The sequence below is a fragment of the Hippopotamus amphibius genome, chromosome 1 (genome assembly GCF_030028045.1).
Source record: "Hippopotamus amphibius kiboko isolate mHipAmp2 chromosome 1, mHipAmp2.hap2, whole genome shotgun sequence".
Lineage (NCBI taxonomy): Eukaryota > Metazoa > Chordata > Mammalia > Artiodactyla > Hippopotamidae > Hippopotamus > Hippopotamus amphibius.
Window position 1 is genome coordinate 1,226,278 of NC_080186.1, and position 18,075 is coordinate 1,244,352.

An 18,075-nucleotide genomic window follows, 5' to 3' on the forward strand; every position below is an offset into this window, starting at 1 on the left:
CGGCCCACCGCCCACGGTGGGCCTGAGCGTTCTAGAGGTCACCTAGGGAGGGACCCCCCTGCCAGGCTCCCCAGGGGAGGGGTGGGCAGGGCCCTGGGCGGGCTGCCCGCTCTCACACCGAACAGCAAAGGCAGAGACGCTCTGTGGTCGCTCTGGAAACTCTATTTGCCGCGCCACGACCCCGGCGTCCTGTCAGAGGCGTGTACGTATATATTTATATTTATATATATATGTATATATATATAAAAGATTATTTAACAGTTAAATATATTCCAATACGAACGTCTCACGGGACAGAGTCGTGTCTCTCCACCACGAACACGGCAGCATTAAAGAAACACCCGCCCCAGGCCACGCGCGCTGCGCCCCACCTGGGCGCCCTGGGCTCTGAGTCACAGAAGCACAACATAAATACTCGGGTTGGGACGCGGCTCCCCGTCGCGGGACGCGCCGTCCTGACGCGGGACAGGCAGCCCGGCGGCGGCGCCTCACTCGGCCGGGACCTCGTACTTGAAGATGACGCTGAAGAGCCGGCCGCCCAGCCGCTCGGCCAGCCACGCGTTCTTGACGACGGCCAGCTTGAGGCTCTCACAGCGCAGGGCCGCGTGGTAGTTGGTGTGGACGGCGCGGCCCATGCCCTCGATGACCACCAGGTCGGCGCCGCGCTCCCGCACCAGCACGGCCAGCCCCTTGTCCAGGCGGCTTTGGGGAGCAAGAGGGCAGTGAGGAGGGTGCGGGCGGGGGCCTGGCCGCACCCGGGGCAGACGCTACACCCCGCCTCCCGCCAAGGGCAGCGACCCGTGGGAGTGCCCGAGAGCCCTGATGCTCGGCCCACCGACCACACAGGCCCCGAGCCCAGCCTGCTCCCCCGACAGCCGGCCCGGCAGCCGCTCCCCCGGGGGCCCGGGGCCTCAGGGACCGTGGCAGGTGTGCTCCCGTTTCTACAAGGAAGCCCGTTCTGAAAACTGGGCCTTGATGATGCTTTTGTATTTTGAACTTTAAAGAATCTTAGTCCTTTTCATAGGTTTTCACTGTTCCTCCCTCTCCGTGGACAGTGGGCCTGGGAGGGGATTACGTGGACACGGGGACTCAGCTCCAGGACAGACTGAGCGCGCCCACACGTGCCTCTTTACACGGGCCGGCCCCCCGTTCCAGAGCCCAGGGCGGGAAGCACCACAGCGATGACCTGACCATCCAGGGACAGCGACCCCAGGTGGGGCGCGGGGCCGGAGGCCGGAGCCCCCCCGCCCCCCGCCAAGGTCCCGACGGAAGGGCCTGCGGCCGGCCCGGCTGACCCTGTGCCTGTGGGGCCCGGGGTGGGTGGGGTGCACACCTGAGGTCCAGGCATGGGGAGCTGGAGCCCGTCTGCATCAGCAGCAGCCTCTCTTCTCTGAGCGCCGAGCTGCCGGGCACAGGGGGCGGCACCCGTGAGGCGGCGCCCAGGGAGCTCCCCACCGCGCCCGCTTCTCCGCGCGGCCCAGCCTCCCGCCTGGCTTACTGGACGACGGGGTCCATGGCCGCGATGCGCTCGGCCACAATGAGGGACTCGCTGTAGGTCACGTCGTTCAAGGCGGGTCCCGAGTTGCACGCCAGGATGACCTGCGCAGGACGCCCGGGCTCTTTAGGGACCTTGGCCGCGGCGGCACCACATCAGCCGGGGCCCGCCCGCCCGCCCGGGGCCTCCGGTGACCTCGCACGGCTGGGCCGGCTCTCGCGCAAGATGCAGACGGCGCCAGGACCCCGCGGTCAGGCTGACTTAAGCCCCAGGACGGGACGGGACGGGACGCGCGGGCGGCTCTCCTCCTCCACTCCCGCGAGCCACCGCCTCCCTGGCACCTACCTGTGCGCACAGAGGAGCTCAGGGCGACACCAACCCCAGTGAACACAGGAGCCCAGGCAAGGGTCCCGCCACGCGACCTCCACACTCACCTCCGTCCCTCTAGAGAGAAGCTCCCTGACAAAGGGGAAGACTCCCAAAATGACGTCTACTCCACTGTTATCTGCGAAAATTAAGGCACATTTGTGAGGGGGCCCCTGCAAGACAAAACCAGGACGTTCAGTTGGGAACAGGCGCGTCCAAGCGTTCCAGACAGCTCCACGCTCCACCCCGCGCCGGGCAAGGGCCGCCAGGTCCTGCAGGCGCTGGGGGCAGCCCCGGCCTCTTCCAGAACTGCTGGCCTGAAGGACCTCTGAGCTGAGGGCAGAAACCTCCGTGCTGTCCCCCAGGAGTCAGGCCCGGAGCAGGAAGTCACCATGTACTCGCGGCTCAGGGTGGGGGGAGACTCTTGGGGGGACCCTCGGTGCGCCGTGGGGCCTGGTCCCCACCCTGGGCAGCTCTGTGCCCACCCCCCACACCACCTCCCGTCCCATGAACCCTGCCCGGGCCCCTGCCCCCCGGGCCTTCAGGGCACAGGACAGAGATGGGGGCAGCTCCGTGTACCTTCAATCTCTGAAGCCACTTGCTGTAGGAGTCCACGAGCCAGGGCCGTTCTGCAGGACACAGGGACGTGGTCACACGCCTGCTGGCTTCTCCGGGGAGCTGATCCTCACCTCCCCCAGCTCAGCGGGGACGCGCGGCCGCCTCACGACATCCCCCCACGGCCCGAGTCCCAGCACCGGGCGCGAGCCCAGGACGTCCATACCTTGCAGCTTCCTCTTCGCCTCCTCGAACCCAAACTGCGGGTCAGACTCAAGGACACTGCACAGGGGAGGAGAAAACAAAGTCACCCAAAGCCCCAGACCTCAGCCTCCGTGGCTCCCGTGGGCCACACACACCCCCGCCCCCACGCCGTGCCAAGCTGCACAGGCGCAACCGTCACCCGCCGCTGCGGAGGCCGGGGCGGAGGTGCGGGAAGGCCCGAGTGCCTGCAGCTGCGGGCCGGGCCCCCGGCAGCACTGGCCGCCAGCCTTGCCCCAACGTGCCGCCCGAGGGGCCGCCCGTGTCGAGGGCGGGGAGGGAGGCGGAGGCTGCTCTGGGCGCCCAGGTCCCGGAGCGGCGGTGGGTGACCCGGAGAGGTCCCCGCAGGGGAGCCCAGGGAAGGCGCCCGATGGGGGGCCCCAGGACAGGACACTTGGGGGTCCAGGGAGAGGCGTACCCCATGTGATGGTAACTGCTGGACTCTGCGAGGCACCCGCGTACTCTGAGTTTCCAGCACCGTCTACCCTTACACCACACAGCCACCGTGAGCGTGGCGTCTCAAGCGGAAACACCCACACCCCTCCACGCGCCTGCCCTCACGTGTGGGCGGGGAGGCTGGGTCCCAGCGCCTGTCCGTCTGTCCCCAAGGCCACACGTGCCCAGCACACCCCGAGCTACTCCCCATCCACCAAGACCCCTGCTGCCCCCACCGCCACCTCCCTGCGGGCCGACCTGTGCCGGCCGAGGCCGCCGGAGCCACGTGGCCGAGCAGGGGGGAGGGGGGCGGGGTGGGGACGTGAGGACCACGGGCACCTACTCGGAGACGGCTTTCGCTCCCCAGTCGAAGACGTTGCCGGCCAGCAGCCCCTTCACCAGGGCCAGCTGCCTCTCCTCCCAGCCCAGGGCGTCCAGAGCGCGGACCACCCCCGGGAAGCACTTCAGCGCCACGCCGTTGTCCTTCTGCTTCACCTGTGGGGAGACGTGAGGGGAGACGCGGTCTGGCCTCCCCCAGGCCCCCGGCAGAATGGGGAGGCACTGTGCCGGAGGCTGCCGGGGACGTCCCCAACACCATGGGACCGAAGACTCCGTGTGACGCCACTGCGGGAGGCTAAGCAAGCCCAGATCGCGTCGGGTGTGCAGAGCGCTGACCAGGCCAGCGCGGGCTGAGACGGTGGGGGGGGCGGGGATGCTGGTGTCGGTGCTGTTTACATTGCGCGGCGTGGCCGAGCACAGGGGGGACGGGCCAGACCCCTACAGGCGCCCGCTGCCCTGACGTGAAACCCTCAGCACCCGGATCCCGGCCCCACACGCTCCTGTGCGAGGGGAGGGGTGGAGGGGCCCGGAGCGGGCGCTGTGCTGGCCCCGGACCCCGCCCTCAGCTCCAGGGCAGGCGGCCTCCTGGTCCAAGGGCCCGGGGAGGCACCCCAGGCCACCGGCCAGGCCCTGGAGGCCTGTCGCCAGCACGGACACCCTCAGGCACCACTCGGGTCTCCAGGCCGACCTCGAGGTCAGGAAGAGGGGAGGGGCCTCGGCGCCACACGCCCACCCCCCCGCCCGGCCGCTGGTTGGCGCCCACAGGACCCTGCGGAAGGAGTCCCCGTGGCAACGGCCTGGACCCGCAGGTGCGCCCGAGGCTGACGATGGAGGGCCGCCCCGAGCTGCCGGGAGGTGGGCTCTCACCGGGGCGGCCCCAGGAGGCAGGGCTCGCCCGCGCGGGGTCGGGGCGGCTGCCACACCCGCTCGCCGGACAGGACGGCCGGACTCCCCGCTCCCCACACCCCCCGCGAGCACGCGCGCCCACGAGGAGGGGGCGCCCACCTTGGAGTAGGGATCCGGGAAGTTAAACTCGTTCAGGCAGTGCTCCCGTGTGTCCAGGAGGCTGCGCACGGTCAGGGTCCCGTAAGCGCTGGGGACAGAGCCAGGCAGAGAGCGGCTGAGTGGGCTGGTCGGCCACGTGCACTGCCCGCCGCGCCCTCTGCCCCCAGGGGCGCCCTTGTGGTGCCCAGGCACCAACAGAAGCAGCCCAGGAGGCCCGCAGGGTGGTGAAGCCGAGCGGGTGCCTGGCCGAGCCCAGCGCCGGGGGCGGGGCGCAGAGCTTCCTCGGGAACGAGGCAGCAGCCTCGAGGGACCTGGGCCTCGGGTGCCAGCACACGTGCCTGCAGAGGCCGCCCCTCAGGGCCCTGACCCAGGGCGGGGGGCGGGTGGGCCGGCCACTCACAAGGGCTGGTGCCGCAGCGTCTGCAGCTTGTTCCAGTACTTCTGGCGGAACTTCTCGGCCCTCTCGGACGCGTCCACGGAGCCCGGCTGGCTCGCCACGGCGCGTTTCACGACCTGTCAAGGAGGGGGCGGCCGGCAGTGCTCAGGGCAGCCCCAATACCGGCCCCGGGGCCCACTGGCCACCAGCTCTTTCCCTGCTGAGGAGACAGGGGATTCTGGACCATCCTCTGAGTCGGTGCAGGGTCCAGGGCAGGGTGGGACCCCTCGCTCTGAGGACAGACGCCACGGGCCTCTCTTAGGGGCTTCACGGAGGAACAGGGGTTCCCGCGGGGCTCCCATGCACGGCCTTGAGACATGACCCCCTCGAGCCCAGGGTCCAGCCTCTGCTGCCCTTGGCCCTGTGCAAACCACTTGCTTTTTGAAAAAACACAGCAGCCGGCGGAGCTCCTTGCGAGCTCACGAGGGTGTGCCTCGCTGCCGCCACGTCCCAACGAGCTACTGAGTCAGGTTTTTATCCGCGAACGACAAGCCATGCCTCAGACAGACGACTCCTGGAAAATCCCCGTCCTCCTCCCTCACGCCTCGCACGGCCCCTCAGGAACCCCAGACGGTTCGGGATGGCCGGGACCTCCAAGGCCCACGGCTAATTTCACGGACCAGTGTCTTCTTCCTGGGGGCATGGGGCCCCAACCCCAGCCCCGCCCCATCCCTCAGCCCTGCCCCCGCCCCAGCCTCACCCCGTCCAGGGCCTCCTCGAAGCAGGTGAGCCAATACTTGCGGGCCAGCGCGTCATCCGTGAGGTCGACCGTGTCGGGCACGTAGGACGACGGGTCCAGGAGGAGAGGCAAGTTGACCAGGGGCCTCTCGAGCCGGTCCATCTCCAGCAAGTCGAACTAGGGGGACGACAAGCAGGCGGGCACGTCAGCCGTGTCTTTTTTGAAAGACCAAGACCCCTCCCACGAGCTTTAAAACTGGCTTCTCTGCAGGAAGGCACCCTGCTCCTCCCCACCTCTGGTCCCCACCCGGCCCTCACATCCTCTCTCAGCCCGGGTGCCCCTCCACTTGCCCGGGGGCCCAAGCCCCATGTCCCGACCCTGGGTCCGCTCACACCCTTTGTCTTCCTGCTGCGCCCCGTGCACACTGGCCGCCTTTCTGGTCCTCACTCCCGGCCTGCAGGCCCTGTGCTACAGCTCCTGCCCAGCGGGGGTTCCTGGGCAAGGACACGCTGCCCCTCCCCCGTGGCCCACGTGCGGCCCACGTGCCTGCGTCCAGAATCCCCGCCCCTGCCACGCTCCGCTCCGCGAGGCCAGGAGGCTCGAGGCCCACGCCTGTGTCTTCTGGACGAAGAGCCCTGCCACCCGGCCCCGCCTTCGGATCAGGCAGCCACTCCAGGCCGCGGCAAGTGAGTGAGCTCGGGGCTCCTCCGCGAGGCCCCCCTCCAGGGAGCCGCCCACCTGGGAGCGCTTCTGACTCGCCCTCTAGCAGGGGTGGGGCAGCAGCTGTGCTCAGACCAGGGACAGTCTGGCCCCGAAGATCCACCTTGCGAGGGAGAGACTGGCTTTGGGGAAGCGCCACGTGATGGCGTGTTCAGCAAGGCAGCAGTGTGTTTCCAGGGGGTCAAAGGTGGTGATGGCTGCCTCCTGCCCGGCTGGCCTGCACGGGCTCCCTGCCTCCCTGATGAGCGGGGGCTCAGATCTGAGCTCGGCCTGGCCTTGGCCGTGGACACCCAGAGAAATGGCCCGGTCCCCTGCGCCTGGGGACCCCCGCCCCCACGCGCAGGGCCACCCCAGCATGACGGACACGTGAGGTGCCCACGCTGTCGTGCAGAGGGACTGGCTAGAGGGTTTCTGGCCACTCCCTATTTAATTCTGCCACCCCAGTGGCAGGCATCCACACTGCCCTCCGACACATCAGAAGTGGGGCCTGAAAGATGTCAGGCCTTTCTCTGCCCACCAGTCACGGTTCTGACCGGGCCTGGGCCTCACCACCATGCCCCTGGCGCCTGCCCTCAGGAAGGGCCCAGCTACCCTGCACGGCTGGGCAGGAAGGGTGTGGCGCGGAGCACGGCCCTCGCTGTGGCAACTGGGGGTGCCGCACGGTGGGGGTCTCCCCAGGGAGGTGAGAGGCAGCTGGGGCACTGTTGCCGTGGTCACCCTGACACAAGAGAGAATCAGCATCTACGACTGAAAAGCAGCCTTCCCTCCAAACAGCCGGCAACCTGTCCTAAAGGTGGCATCCTGCCTGAGCGCTGGGGCCAGGCGCCCGCAGGCCTCGCCTCCTTCAGCCCCGCGCAGCGCCCACAGCTGCTCCCGGGTCACCCGGCACGTGCTGCTGGTAACCTGGCACGTGCCCACCGAACAGTGCTCTGGGCCAGGGCGGGGCCCGGGCGGCCCCTGCTCGACCCAGGGTGGTAGGAGACCCTCTCCACCCGGGCTCAGGAGGCAGACACGGCGGGCCTCACCCCAAGGGGGTCTGAGGAACGGGTAGGATCTTCCAAGCAAAGCGGACTCTGCATGCTCAGTACCACCTCGAAACCACCACGCAGAGGACGTGGTCTAAGAGACGAAGCCCAAGGGCTGGTGCCTGAAACCCATGGTTTCAACCCAGTGCTGCGGTGAATGGCCCCAGAGCCCTGGGGAAAGACCCCCATCCTCCCTGAACTTTATATTCTCCCTGCAAACACAGCGGGGGACTGCACGGCCTCGAGGGCTGCAGCTGAACGTCTGAAGAAGGGGCGATGCTACAGGGGAAAGGAGGAAAGCCAGCTGCGGGCTGCAAACGTGTCTTCGGGCCCAGAGTCTGTGGTTTGTGACCGGCCTGCACCAGGAGGAGGCGCCTTTGAGTCTGGCCATAGCAGCGTGGGCGCTCTCCTCAGGGACCACGATGGGACCCCACTGGAGGCGGTGCAGCGGGACCCAGGGCCGCCCGACCCCATACTCACAGTGCCGCTCCTCGCTCGCTGCGCTGGGCAGAGCTCGGGCGATGAGCTCATGAGCCCGGAGCTGCCGGCGTAGTTCTCTCCCCAGCTGTACTGGTTCGGGTCTGCAGGACAAGAGACTCGGGGTCAACTGAGGGACGGGCGGCTCGGCAAACCTGGGGCAGCCGGGCCGCGTGGGGGAGGACCGCCGCCGAAGGCCTGCCTGGCACTGGGTGAGCCCCAGGGGTCTCTTCTGCTGTGGCATGTGTTACTGGCACAGCGACCTTAGAAGCTGATCGCTCGCTTCTGACAGCTTTTCCCGGTTTAACTCAAGTAAGAAACTGGGCTCCGGGACACAGGGCGGGTCAGCCGGGCTGCTGTGCTGGGCGCTGAGCCCCGAGCTGCCTGCCCTGTGCTTCCCAGGGCCGGATCGCAGCTGCGATTCCTTCCTGTGTCCCTCAAAGCGCACAGACCAGACGTGCCTCTGAAGCGACAGCTGGGCAGGTGGTGGGGAGACGCCAGAGGGCACAGGAGGGCCAAAGCCTTGGGAGGCGAGGCCACGTGTGCAGCCCCCACGCAGAGCCCCGTCCTACCCGAGGACCTGTGGGTCGGTTACGTGGCATCCCCGTGTGTCAGTGTCCACGGGCCCCTCAGGAGAATCACAGTGCAGGCTCCTGCCACGGCTGGGGACGCCCACGGAGCCCCACAGCCACCCACAGTCCTGGTCGCCACTCATCCCAAGCACCCGTGCCAGGTGCTCCCCACGGCCCCTCTGTCTCCCGCCGCTGCCACCCGCCCCGGCCACGCCCCGCAGCCACGCCGTACTCACTGTCCTGCTCGGCTCCTTTGAGAAATGCTCCGATGGCGCCCAGGTAGCCTTCGTGCCTCAAGAACAGCGCCTGGACCTCCCCCTGCCACGGAAACGCCCCTGAAGCGGACCTCGCACACTTACCGCTCGGCCCAAGGCTGCAAGTCCACCTGATAGAGGCGGCCTCCTTCCCGACACGCGCTTGGCCACGGGGCTGTGCGCACACGCGGAGTTTAAAAGCCCAACGTTTAGAAGGTCACGTCTTCCACCAAGGGGACGCCCACCCGATGTGCCGCGCGCCGGGCGCTGTGGCCCCTGTGCAGTGTGCACACCCACAGCGTGACCCACACCCCGAAGCCCACCAGGAGCTCATGGACAGTGGGGGGCAGGCCCTGGACCTCACCCCCGGCAACATGCCGCGGCGCCCCCAGCGCAGCACGCCCAGGGCGAGCGGGTGGGAAGGGGCGGGGCCGGGGCGAGCAGGGGGCGGGCAGAGCGGGGCCCACGCGGCACTCGCTACCTTGGAGAAGAAGTTGATGCTGTAGGTGATGGTGCGCATGGTGACGGGGTGACCGCGGATGAAGAAGCCGCCGAAGTAGACGCGGTCCAGGCGGTGGAGCCGGGCGTGGAGGCAGGCGAGCTGCCCGATGTCGTTGCTGATCATGTGCAGCAGGCTCTTGGCCATGTCCTCCTTGGAGAACTCTGCGGGCGGAAGCAGCGCTGGGCAGGCGGCCGGGAGGGCGCCGCGGGTGCGCGTGCGCGCGCGTGGCGGGGGCCCTACCTGTGTCCGCGGTGGCCGACTTCCCGAAGCTGCTGGCGATGAGGTTGCCGCTCAGCCCCAGGGTCTGGTGCGCGCCCCCATAGATGTCCTGCACGAGCATGTCCACGTTCGCGTGCTGGCCTCTGGAGGCCAGGTGCAGCAGCTCGTCGAACTTCTGGGGACAGAGCGGACGCGGGCGCGTGAGGTGCCCCTGGCTGGGCTGCCCCCGCGGCCCCAGACACCCGCGAAAGGATGGCGGCGGCGGGCTGGGCAGGGCGGGCCCCCTCCCGTCGCGGACCAGGGGAGGGGGAGACGGGCGGCCTCTGTGGACCCGCCAGCCGGGGGACACGCGGGCCCCCGGACGCCCGCCCGTCAGAGGCCCAGGAAGGAGCCACCTCCGGCACAGCCCAGCCGCGCACGAGCGTCCAGCCCCGCAGCCCCCCGCCCTCCCGAGGCTCAGAAGCAGCCCGCTCCATGGAGGCGGCCAGGGCGGGCGCCGACCTCGCACCGCGCCCACAAACCTTGGTGCTGGTGAGCAGAGCCCCGAGCCCCCAGAAGGTGCCGCCGCCAATGGAGCTGCCGCCAACCCACTGGAACCTGTCCTCCGTCTCCACCTGCAGCAGGGCGAGGGCGGGCGTGTGGGCGCGCGGGCGGGGGGGCTCCTGGGGGCCGAGGCGGCCACGCCCCCGCCGGCAGCCCGCGCCGCGAACCCCGGGGCCAGGCCGCGTCTGTGTCTACGCCCCGCGCCCGAGTCCCTGTGCCCGGCACGGCTGACGCACGGCCGGCGCTCGACCCACCCCTGCGGAAGCCCCGGCCTCCTCCACGAGCCCGGCCGCACCTTCACGATAGAGACTCCAGACCCGATGTTGACCAGGAGGTACGGGAAAATGTTGGGGTGGTTCGTCTGGAACCGGAACTCGGGGTCCGAGTCTTTCTGGTACACGAAGGCCTCGTGGGGGATGTTCTTCAGCACGAAGTTGCAGCCCTTGATCAGGCAGGTCATCACATCCTCCTTGTCAACCCTGCGAGGGAGGGGCCCGGCCACTGGAACCGGCGCGGCCCCAGCGGCCCCCACCTCCGCCCGCACGGCAGGCCCACGGCCCCGGGAGCCTCTGCCCACGGGAGGGGGAGCATCGTGTGGCCACGGGAGCGGGGCTGCGTTTCCTCCCTCTCAGCCCTCGCCTCTCCCCACACGGCCACCCACCGTCCTCAGTCCGCGGAGCCTTCCTGAGGCTCGGCCACCCGGACCCCGCGGCAGCCGGCCCAGAGCCTGGCCTCAGGCCACGGCCACCCACCGGCTGCCCAGAGCCTCACTGCGGTCGTGGGGTCTTGGGAGTCCCCAGGGCAGGGCGAAGGGGGTGGTGCGGCAGACGGGTCACGGCAGCCACTTCGGGGCCTGACCCCGTGCGCGGAGGCCGACCAGCCCCCGGCCCCCGGCTCCACGGTCCCCGCTTACTTCAGCTGCAGCTTCTCTTCGATGAGGTCTTTGAACTTGTACGCTCCGCCTCCGGTCGCCTGGATGACCTTCGTCTCGGTGTTGACGAGGTGGTCTTTGATGAAGTCTAGGCAGGCTTCTATGTAGGTGTTCTCGAACTTGACAAAGTGCAGCCTGGCGGTGACCTCCTCCTGGACGGAGATCTCGTAGGGCGGCTCGTGGTCCTGCTCTGTGTCCTGGGGGTGAAGTGGGGGAGCCCACGTGTGTGTGCTGCCTTGGGGAGGGGGAGAGGCCGAGGCGCGGCCCCTGAGCGCCCCCAGCGGCGCCGGCCGTTTCCGTCTTCCATGAAGTATGGGGCAGTGTTGATGTGGATGTGGGCGGGCGTGAGCAGGTGGCGGTGCCCCTGCCGGGGCCGGGACGGGATGGGAAGCGAGCTGGGAGGCACGGAGGGAGGGGCATGGCACTAGACGCCGCCAGGGCCCGGCCCGGAGGCTCACCTTGCCCGAGTGGTCGAAGGACCGCACTTTGGCGACTTTGTGCTGCACGGTGGAGTAGTAGGCCAGCTTGGTCAGCGAGCCGCCTGCGGGGAGACACAGACGCGGCAGGTTCAGGAGCGGCTGGAAGGGACCCGGAGGCTGCCCCTCCACAGGCCCTCCTCTGCCAGACCTGGGTCCTGCCCACAAGGAGTCTGGTGCTATTTGAACTGGAAAACCCTGCAAGGCACCAAACAGAGGAAGGGAATGAGCTCTGAGACCTAAACACTCTGCCTTCTTTGAAAAGGGCCGTTCCTCTCGGGGCCCAGGCCCAAGCGGCGCCTGGCCACGTCTCCTTCGGCATCAAGTCCTCGAGGAACAAGGAAGCTGCCATTCCTGGGTGACCTTGGCGAGCGGTAGTGCTTTAGGAAAATTCTGTTTCAAGCTCTGATCTTCAGGATAAACCAAAGGAAAAAGCTGACAAATGCACTGTTTTCATTGAAAAGCATACGCTAGACGGTCCGTGGAAAGAGGTGGAGAAGGCGACGTGAGGGGCCTTTCCCAGAGCGGAGGGGGGGCCGGACTCACCAGGGAGGCCCCTCAGAGGGTGGCGCCAACTCGTGCACGCTCCCGGGAAGCCCGGATGCCCCAACGCCCCTGGCGTGTGACCAAGAACTGACTATCAGGAAGTGGATGAGGCCTTTGGGCGAGTTAAAAAGATCCCCAGAGCAGTCCTTCTCCAGGAGAAGCCCTGGCGAGCCCCTCTCCTGAGTCAGAGAGGAGGCGTCTGGGAGGCTCCAGCTGGTTCACGGCTGTGAAGCCAAGAACAGCAGAGCAGAGAGAGGCCAAAGGCTCAGCTCTGCAAAACAACTTTGGAACAAACTGTTGTTTCTTAGGAGGCCCAACAAAAACAAGGGGGAAATCCCTCGTCATGAGAAGGCAACTAAAATCATTAACAACCGTTGTCTTGTGAGAAAACACTAAGGGAATATACCAGAAACGCTCGAATCAGAGCAGATTTGGAACCACCACAGCATCCGAGGACCAAAGCTCTTCCAGGTAACAAACGCCAGCTTCCGAGACCAATCGCATCTGCCCTGTCGGAGCCGCCCGCCTGGCAACGTGGGCAGGGCCTCCCGGGACGTCCTGCGACCTGGCCTTGTTGGGCCACGGCAGCTTACTAACCACCATCGTCCTGGGCTTGTTCTCATCTCGAGACCGTGAGCTTAAGACACAGAACTGGGCCTTAAGTCTCCTTATCCCTCCTCCTGCCCCCAATCCCCGCCGAACCCAGAGCACCTTTCACTGAAACACTCGTTGCCTGATTCACCTTTGCAGATAACTGTTTCCTAAAAAGACAAGCAACACAGCACCTCCCTGGTGGTCCAGTGGTTAAGACTCCGCACTTCCAAGGCAGGGGGCACAGGTGCAATCCCTGATCAGGGAACTAAGATCCCACAAACTGTGCAGTACGGCCAAAACACCCCCAAAACACAAATGTCCGTCCTTCATAGCAATGAACCAGAGACAGAGGACCCAGACCTAGAGGGAAACTTCAGGGAGGAAATAAATAAGGACACTGAAAATATCCCTTTGAGTGTCCTTCTGTCAAGGAACCCTGACTGGGCTTGGCCCTGGGGGACAGGCAGGCACTCCTCCCTCTGCAGCCACAAGCTGGGACCACACAGAACCACCCGGGTAGGCCCTGTGGCCAGCCAACTTTCGGGGGCACTTCAGAAACGTTAGATGCCAGCCGCTTGGAGCAGAACCCCGGGGTTAGGGCAGCAACACCAAGTCCGGAAGCTCCCAGCACGCGGCCACCGGGCTGACATCACATTAGGGGTGGACAGGGCTCGGAGGACAGCGACGGGGCCCCGAGAGGCTGCCTCGAGCCCCCAGGCTGGGCCTGCGCGCCCACCGTCTCCAGCCCAAAGTCCAGCCGGGCACGGTTCCGGCGGGTCCCCGTCCGGGATGGGGGACGAGCGCCGGCTCGCAGCTGCCCACGCCCGCCCTCTGCCTGGCTCCGCCCAGCCCCCGTGCTCCGCGGGTGGGAGCTCAGGGCGCTCCCCTCTTCCCTGCACGCAGCCCCTCCCCCAAGCCCGTGACTCCGGGGACCCCCCCCACCCCAAGAACAGAGCAGCGGGGCGGCCCAACCCCGCGGGGAGAAGCGCACGGCCCACCCCGGCGGTCACCCTGCGGCCACGCAGGGCCAGGCGCGCGGGGGTCCCGGGCCGGAGGGCACAGCGTCCACATCGGAGGTCGCGGTTGCCGGGAGGCGTCAACGCGTCGGGGAGGCGGGACTCGGGGCGATTCTGACCCGAGGTCCGCGCCCAGGCCCTCCGAAGCCGCGCGCGGCCGCACACACCTGGCCCCCCATCCCCTCCCCGAGGCGGGATGCCAAAGCGGCCGCCCGGCCGTCCCTCCCTCCCGCGGGACTACGAGCCCCGGCATGCCCCGCTCCGGCCGCGCGCCGCCCGCTGGGAGCTGTAGTCCGGCTGCCGCGGCGAGCGAGCGCGCCAGCGGCCCGCGGACTACAAGGGCCGAAAGGCTGTGCGCGCCGGCGGCCGTGGACCACAAAGCCCAACAGGCCGTGCGCGCCGGCCGCCCGCGCCCCGCCCTTCGTCCTTGCCACCGCCCCGGCCCGCCGGCCCCGCCGCCCGCGCCCGCGCCCGCCGCCCCGCTCCCCGCGCCCGCCCGTGGAGACCTATGTCTATGGCGAAGCGCTTGGCGTTCTCCAGGTTGCGGAAGATCTCGTCGGGGGGCAGCGTGATGCTCTTGTCCAGGCTGTCCCCGCTGCTCCCGCCGCCGCTCACTCCACACTCCGCCATTTTGAATGTGCCCGGCCAGCCTCATCAGCCATGGAGATATATGCGCATATATTTGACTGCTAAACGCCTCCCGCGCATAGATTATGCTAATGAGCTCGCGGCCCGCCCCGCCCCGCCCCCCCCGCCGCCGAGGCCGCGCCGCCTGGAGGGAGCACTCAGGCTGGCGGGCGCGGGGCGCGGAGACCGGACCGCGAGGCAGCTCGACCCAAAACCTCTGGGCGGTCGTCGTCTCTGTTGTTCTTTCACTGAGCTGGCCGGGGGCTGATCTCAAGTGACACGAGCTTGTGCAGAGGGGGCATCTGGGGCTTGCAGACCGCCAGGGAGACCGGCTGTGAGCCTGGCACCTACACGTGAGGCGCCTGTGACCCACCAGCCCGGTTCCGGTTCCCTAGAAGCGCAGGACCGTCGGTGCCAAAAATCCCATGCGAACGGGGAGGTGGGGAACCTGTCCTCTAGGAGCCTCCCTGCCCTTGGGCTGGGCAAGATGTGCGTGTTGATGGCGAGATCCTCTGAGAGTGCAGGGGAAAGCGGGGGAGGCTGCCTGGAGGCGGCCACTTTCTAGCGAAAGAGGGGGTCTGTGGGAGTTTGCAGGGACCAAGCTGAGAAAGCTCCTATATGGTATTGGGGACAGGCTTCCAGGGCCAGCCCCTGGGAAGCCCCGGAAGGTGTGGAGACTCTTAAGGTGTATGTACCCCTCAAAGGCAGTGGGCGCTTTGCGAAAGAGCCAGTGTTGGAAGCACACTGAGGGCCAGAGGCAGCTCCGGCACCTGCATCCTAGGTGACCTTGGGCCGGTTGCTGTGAGTCTCTGGACTGCAGTCTGGGCGTGAGTGTGCCACCAGCTGCCTGGTGGGGCCTGTGGGAGCACGAACCTGGAGCTCCAGGGGTGATTCGGGGGAGGAGCCAGTGCATCAGTACATCAGGCGAGGCTTCAGGACGGGAGGCAGCCTTGCGGACGCACACCCATGAGGGCAGCAGATTCCCCCCGCGGAGTCCAGGGATGTGTCTGCCACACAAGCAGTAAACGGGTGGGGTGTGGGAGGGGCTTCCCATTCCTTGCTCACCACTCCCAGGGCTCAGCAGGGGCCCCAGAGGCCACTAGCAGCACTGCGCTGGCCTGGAAAGGGGGCTTTGGACCTCTGCTGCAGAGTGGACAGAAAGCGATGGAAGGCGGAGCAAAGAGGTCGGGGCAGGAAGGAGGGAGGGCCGGCCTGGGCGCCTCTGGGTCCCTGCAGACTCAACCAACACCCTGTGCCTGCCTAAAAATAGACAGGTGCCCTTTCTGAGGCGAGGGCCTGCCCTTGGCAGGTTCATCACCAGCACTGCCTGGTGAGCGGTCAACCTGCAGGAAGGCAGGGCGGCTGGCCACCTGTGGGCCAGCCAAGCTGGTGCCCCCAGGAGCTTGTCCAAGGACGGGGGCTCCGGCTGTGCAGGGGCAAACATCTTCTCCTGCGTGTGTGGCCCAGCTAAACCCTTTTTGCTGCATCAAGAGGTCTGCTGCAGGCTGTGGCTTTCAGATCGCTCTCAGCTGAACAGAACTGGACGATCCTGTCACTTCGCCCCCACCCCACCTGCAGAGAGCTTCGTGAGAGGTCTAGGGCGGGCACCCACGTCCCCAGCCTTGTCCCCTCCTACTGCACACGGGGACCTGATGTGTTCTGTGAGGCCCTCTCCCTTCCAGCCTGCCTCTCCCCTGCTTCGCCGCCTCTCACTCCCCCCTGCCACTGCCTCCTGACCTGTCCCCTCCCCCCTCATTTCCAGCGTCTCCTCCCCTCCTCCCTCCCTGCTGTCACCGCTGCTTCTCCTCACCCCTCCTTCTCCTCTGCCTCCCCCCCCCCCCCCCGCAGCGGGCACCCAGCCCTTCTTCCCATGTCCAGGGGGTCACTGACAAGGTCACTGCCCACCTGTGGCTGCATACCACGGTAGTGCCCACTCCCCTTCATCCTGCAGACCCGCCTGCCTGGTGGCCGCCAAGGACACGTGTGAGGCACAAGAGACAGACCACGGAGGGGGCTGAACAGTCGGATTTTATTAGAAGTCTGCAGAGCAGTCCCGTGGCTCCCACGTGACTAAGAGTTCAAATTCTGAGTACAGAGTCGTGCCCACACGCACCCCCCTACACGGGAATCCTTTAAGGATCATGGTGGAGACCCCCCACCCACCCCACATAGCCCACTGTGAGCCCTGACCAGACAACAAAGCATCCGCGGGGGCCTTTCGGCCACGGCTCTGACCCGTCCTTCCCCGCCCACGCAGGCTGACACTCTTGCTCCTATGAGGATGCACCTTGAGTTCCGCCTTCACAAAAGGCAAATGTGCCCGCGGCACGGCCTGCGCCAGGCCCGCTGGCCCGGCAGCACCGGATCTGAAGAGAACCCTCTACGCACGGGGCGCCGGCTGGCCGAGCCCCGCCGCCTACAAATATCATAGAACCCCGGCAGTGGGGACTTCCCAGAAGTCACTTGCTGAAATGCAAACACAGAGCAACCCCATGGGGTCAGACATGCGGCAGAAGGCGGGCCCCGACCGTCCTACGCGGCGAGGGCTCTGCACGCACGTTCTCTGAGAACGGCCCTCCTGCCGGCCCGCCGGCCTGGAGACGGAGCCTTCCGGAGAGGGGGCCCGTCCGAGCCGGGGGCGGCGCGGACGATGGGAGGGCCCCTCCTCCGCCAGGGGAACGTGCTGACCCTCCGGTCCTCGGGCAGGGCGGCCGCCCGCGGGTCCCGCCGGTCACCACGGCCGCCAGAGGCCGCAGGCGGGCTGGCGCGCGGCGGCGGCCTTGGCCGGGGCGGGCGCGGGCGCGGGGCCGGGCGCCTTGGGCTCCTTGGCGGGCGCGGCCGGCGCGGCCGGGGGCCGCTGGAAGTGGTACAGCAGCTTCATCTGCGTGTCGCTGGCCGCGTGCAGCGTCAGGAACTGCACGGCCTCCTGCAGGCACCACGAGTAGCCCTCGCTGTAGTCCTGGTGCAGGCTCTTGGGGCCGGCGGCGGCGGCGGCGAAGGCTGCGGGGAGCAGGGCGCGGGTGAGCGGGGCCGGGCGCGCGGGGCGGGGGCGCGCGGGGCGGCGGGGCGCGGCGCGGCTCACCTTTGCTGTGCTTCAGGTAGCTGACGGCCATCTCCAGGATGTCGGCCTTCTCCAGCTTGGAGTTGGGCTGGTGGCGCGCGAACTCCTGCTCCAGCAGCAGCTTCAGCTGCTCGATGCTGCTGTTGATGCGGTCGCGGCGCATCTTCTCCACCACCGGCTTCCGCAGCTGCAGGCGGGAGGAGGGGGCGTCAGCGGGGCCGCGCCGGCGCGGGGGTCGCGGGGGCCGCGCGCCCGGCGCCCCGCGCACTTACTCGGTTTTTCTCTTTGGGGCTGAGCAGCTCCACGGCCACGGTGCTGGGGGCCATGCCTGGCGCGGGGAGAGGCGAGGCGGCGAGGAGGCAGGGCGCGGAGCGGGCGCGTCCCGGGCTGGCGCGGACCCCGGCCCCTATATAGGCGCGGGCGGCGGGCTGGCGCCTGGGGCCCGGGCGCCGCGGCCGTTCCCACACTCGGCGGCCAATGGCGGCGCGGGCCGCACAAAGGCGCCGGCCCATTAGCGCACGCTAAATTGCCCGTGAATTGGCGCGGGCACAATGGGCGCTCCCCGAGGAGCAGGTGGGCCGCGCGGCACAATGTCCGGGCTGTGGGAACGCGCTCGCCGTCATTAGCATCCCGGGGCCCGAGGCTGGGAGCCCCGCGCCTCAATGTGCTGCCTTTTCCCAGGCCGCGGCGACGGGGTGGGGGCAGGAAGGAGCGGCGCCCCTCCCCTCCCCTCGGCTCCCCTCCCCCTCCCCCCTTCCCTCCCGTCTGCCCCCTCCCCGGCGACTCCCCGCTGCTGGCTGGCAGAGGCCCGGAGCGCAGATAAGGGGCAGCTTTAGAGTGCACAAGCGTGGAGGCTTCCAGGGGGACGGCCCCGGCCTTGACAGGGACCTGCTGCCCCCAGGGGCGGGGGAGCGGAGGGAGGCGCAGCCGCCGCCCTCTGC

At 68.2% G+C, this 18,075-nt stretch overlaps 2 protein-coding genes across 5 annotated transcripts; both read right to left on the reverse strand.

Moving 5' to 3' along the window:
- Positions 1 to 150: 150 nt before the first annotated feature.
- PANK4 (pantothenate kinase 4 (inactive)) lies at positions 151 to 14,088 on the reverse strand. 4 transcript variants are annotated; one of them, XM_057699458.1, is made up of 19 exons: positions 13,953 to 14,088; positions 11,273 to 11,355; positions 10,797 to 11,011; positions 10,179 to 10,362; positions 9,862 to 9,954; positions 9,362 to 9,515; positions 9,101 to 9,282; positions 8,602 to 8,683; positions 7,797 to 7,897; positions 5,593 to 5,748; positions 4,857 to 4,969; positions 4,457 to 4,544; positions 3,456 to 3,607; positions 2,643 to 2,698; positions 2,441 to 2,490; positions 1,930 to 2,034; positions 1,499 to 1,599; positions 1,334 to 1,402; positions 151 to 702 (listed from the first exon to the last, which is right to left on the reverse strand). In XM_057699458.1, exons 1-19 carry the CDS (start codon positions 14,074 to 14,076, stop codon positions 489 to 491), a joined length of 2,322 nt encoding a protein of 773 aa, XP_057555441.1. In that variant the 5' UTR covers positions 14,077 to 14,088; the 3' UTR covers positions 151 to 488. The 4 variants fall into 4 exon arrangements, 3 of the variants coding, with proteins under 3 accessions (XP_057555441.1, XP_057555418.1, XP_057555427.1); XM_057699435.1 differs by having other exon boundaries at positions 9,362 to 9,512; positions 13,953 to 14,084; XM_057699444.1 differs by lacking the exon at positions 2,441 to 2,490 and having other exon boundaries at positions 1,930 to 2,000; positions 13,953 to 14,084.
- Positions 14,089 to 16,804: 2,716 nt separating this feature from the next.
- On the reverse strand, positions 16,805 to 17,460 carry HES5 (hes family bHLH transcription factor 5). Its single transcript, XM_057716151.1, has 3 exons — positions 17,407 to 17,460; positions 17,156 to 17,321; positions 16,805 to 17,073 (listed from the first exon to the last, which is right to left on the reverse strand). The coding sequence occupies exons 1-3, from the start codon at positions 17,458 to 17,460 to the stop codon at positions 16,805 to 16,807; spliced, it is 489 nt and encodes a 162-aa protein (XP_057572134.1).
- Between the last annotated feature and the right edge of the window lie 615 nt (positions 17,461 to 18,075).

Bases quoted from the DNA above. Each gene is read 5' to 3' on its own strand.
- HES5 (XM_057716151.1), bottom strand. From the start codon at position 17,460: ATGGCCCCCAGCACCGTGGCCGTGGAGCTGCTCAGCCCCAAAGAGAAA. The intron at 17,322-17,406 runs GTAAGTGCGCGG...TCCCGCCTGCAG, and splicing joins GCCCCAAAGAGAAAAACCGA to CTGCGGAAGCCGGTGGTGGA. The intron at 17,074-17,155 runs GTGAGCCGCGCC...TGCTCCCCGCAG, and splicing joins CTACCTGAAGCACAGCAAAG to CCTTCGCCGCCGCCGCCGCC.
- PANK4 (XM_057699458.1), bottom strand. From the start codon at position 14,076: ATGGCGGAGTGTGGAGTGAGCGGCGGCGGGAGCAGCGGGGACAGCCTG. The intron at 11,356-13,952 runs GTCTCCACGGGC...GTCTCCCCGCAG, and splicing joins GCGCTTCGCCATAGACATAG to GCGGCTCGCTGACCAAGCTG. The intron at 5,749-7,796 runs GTGAGTATGGGG...TCGTCCCCCTAG, and splicing joins AGCGAGCGAGGAGCGGCACT to TTCGACTTGCTGGAGATGGA.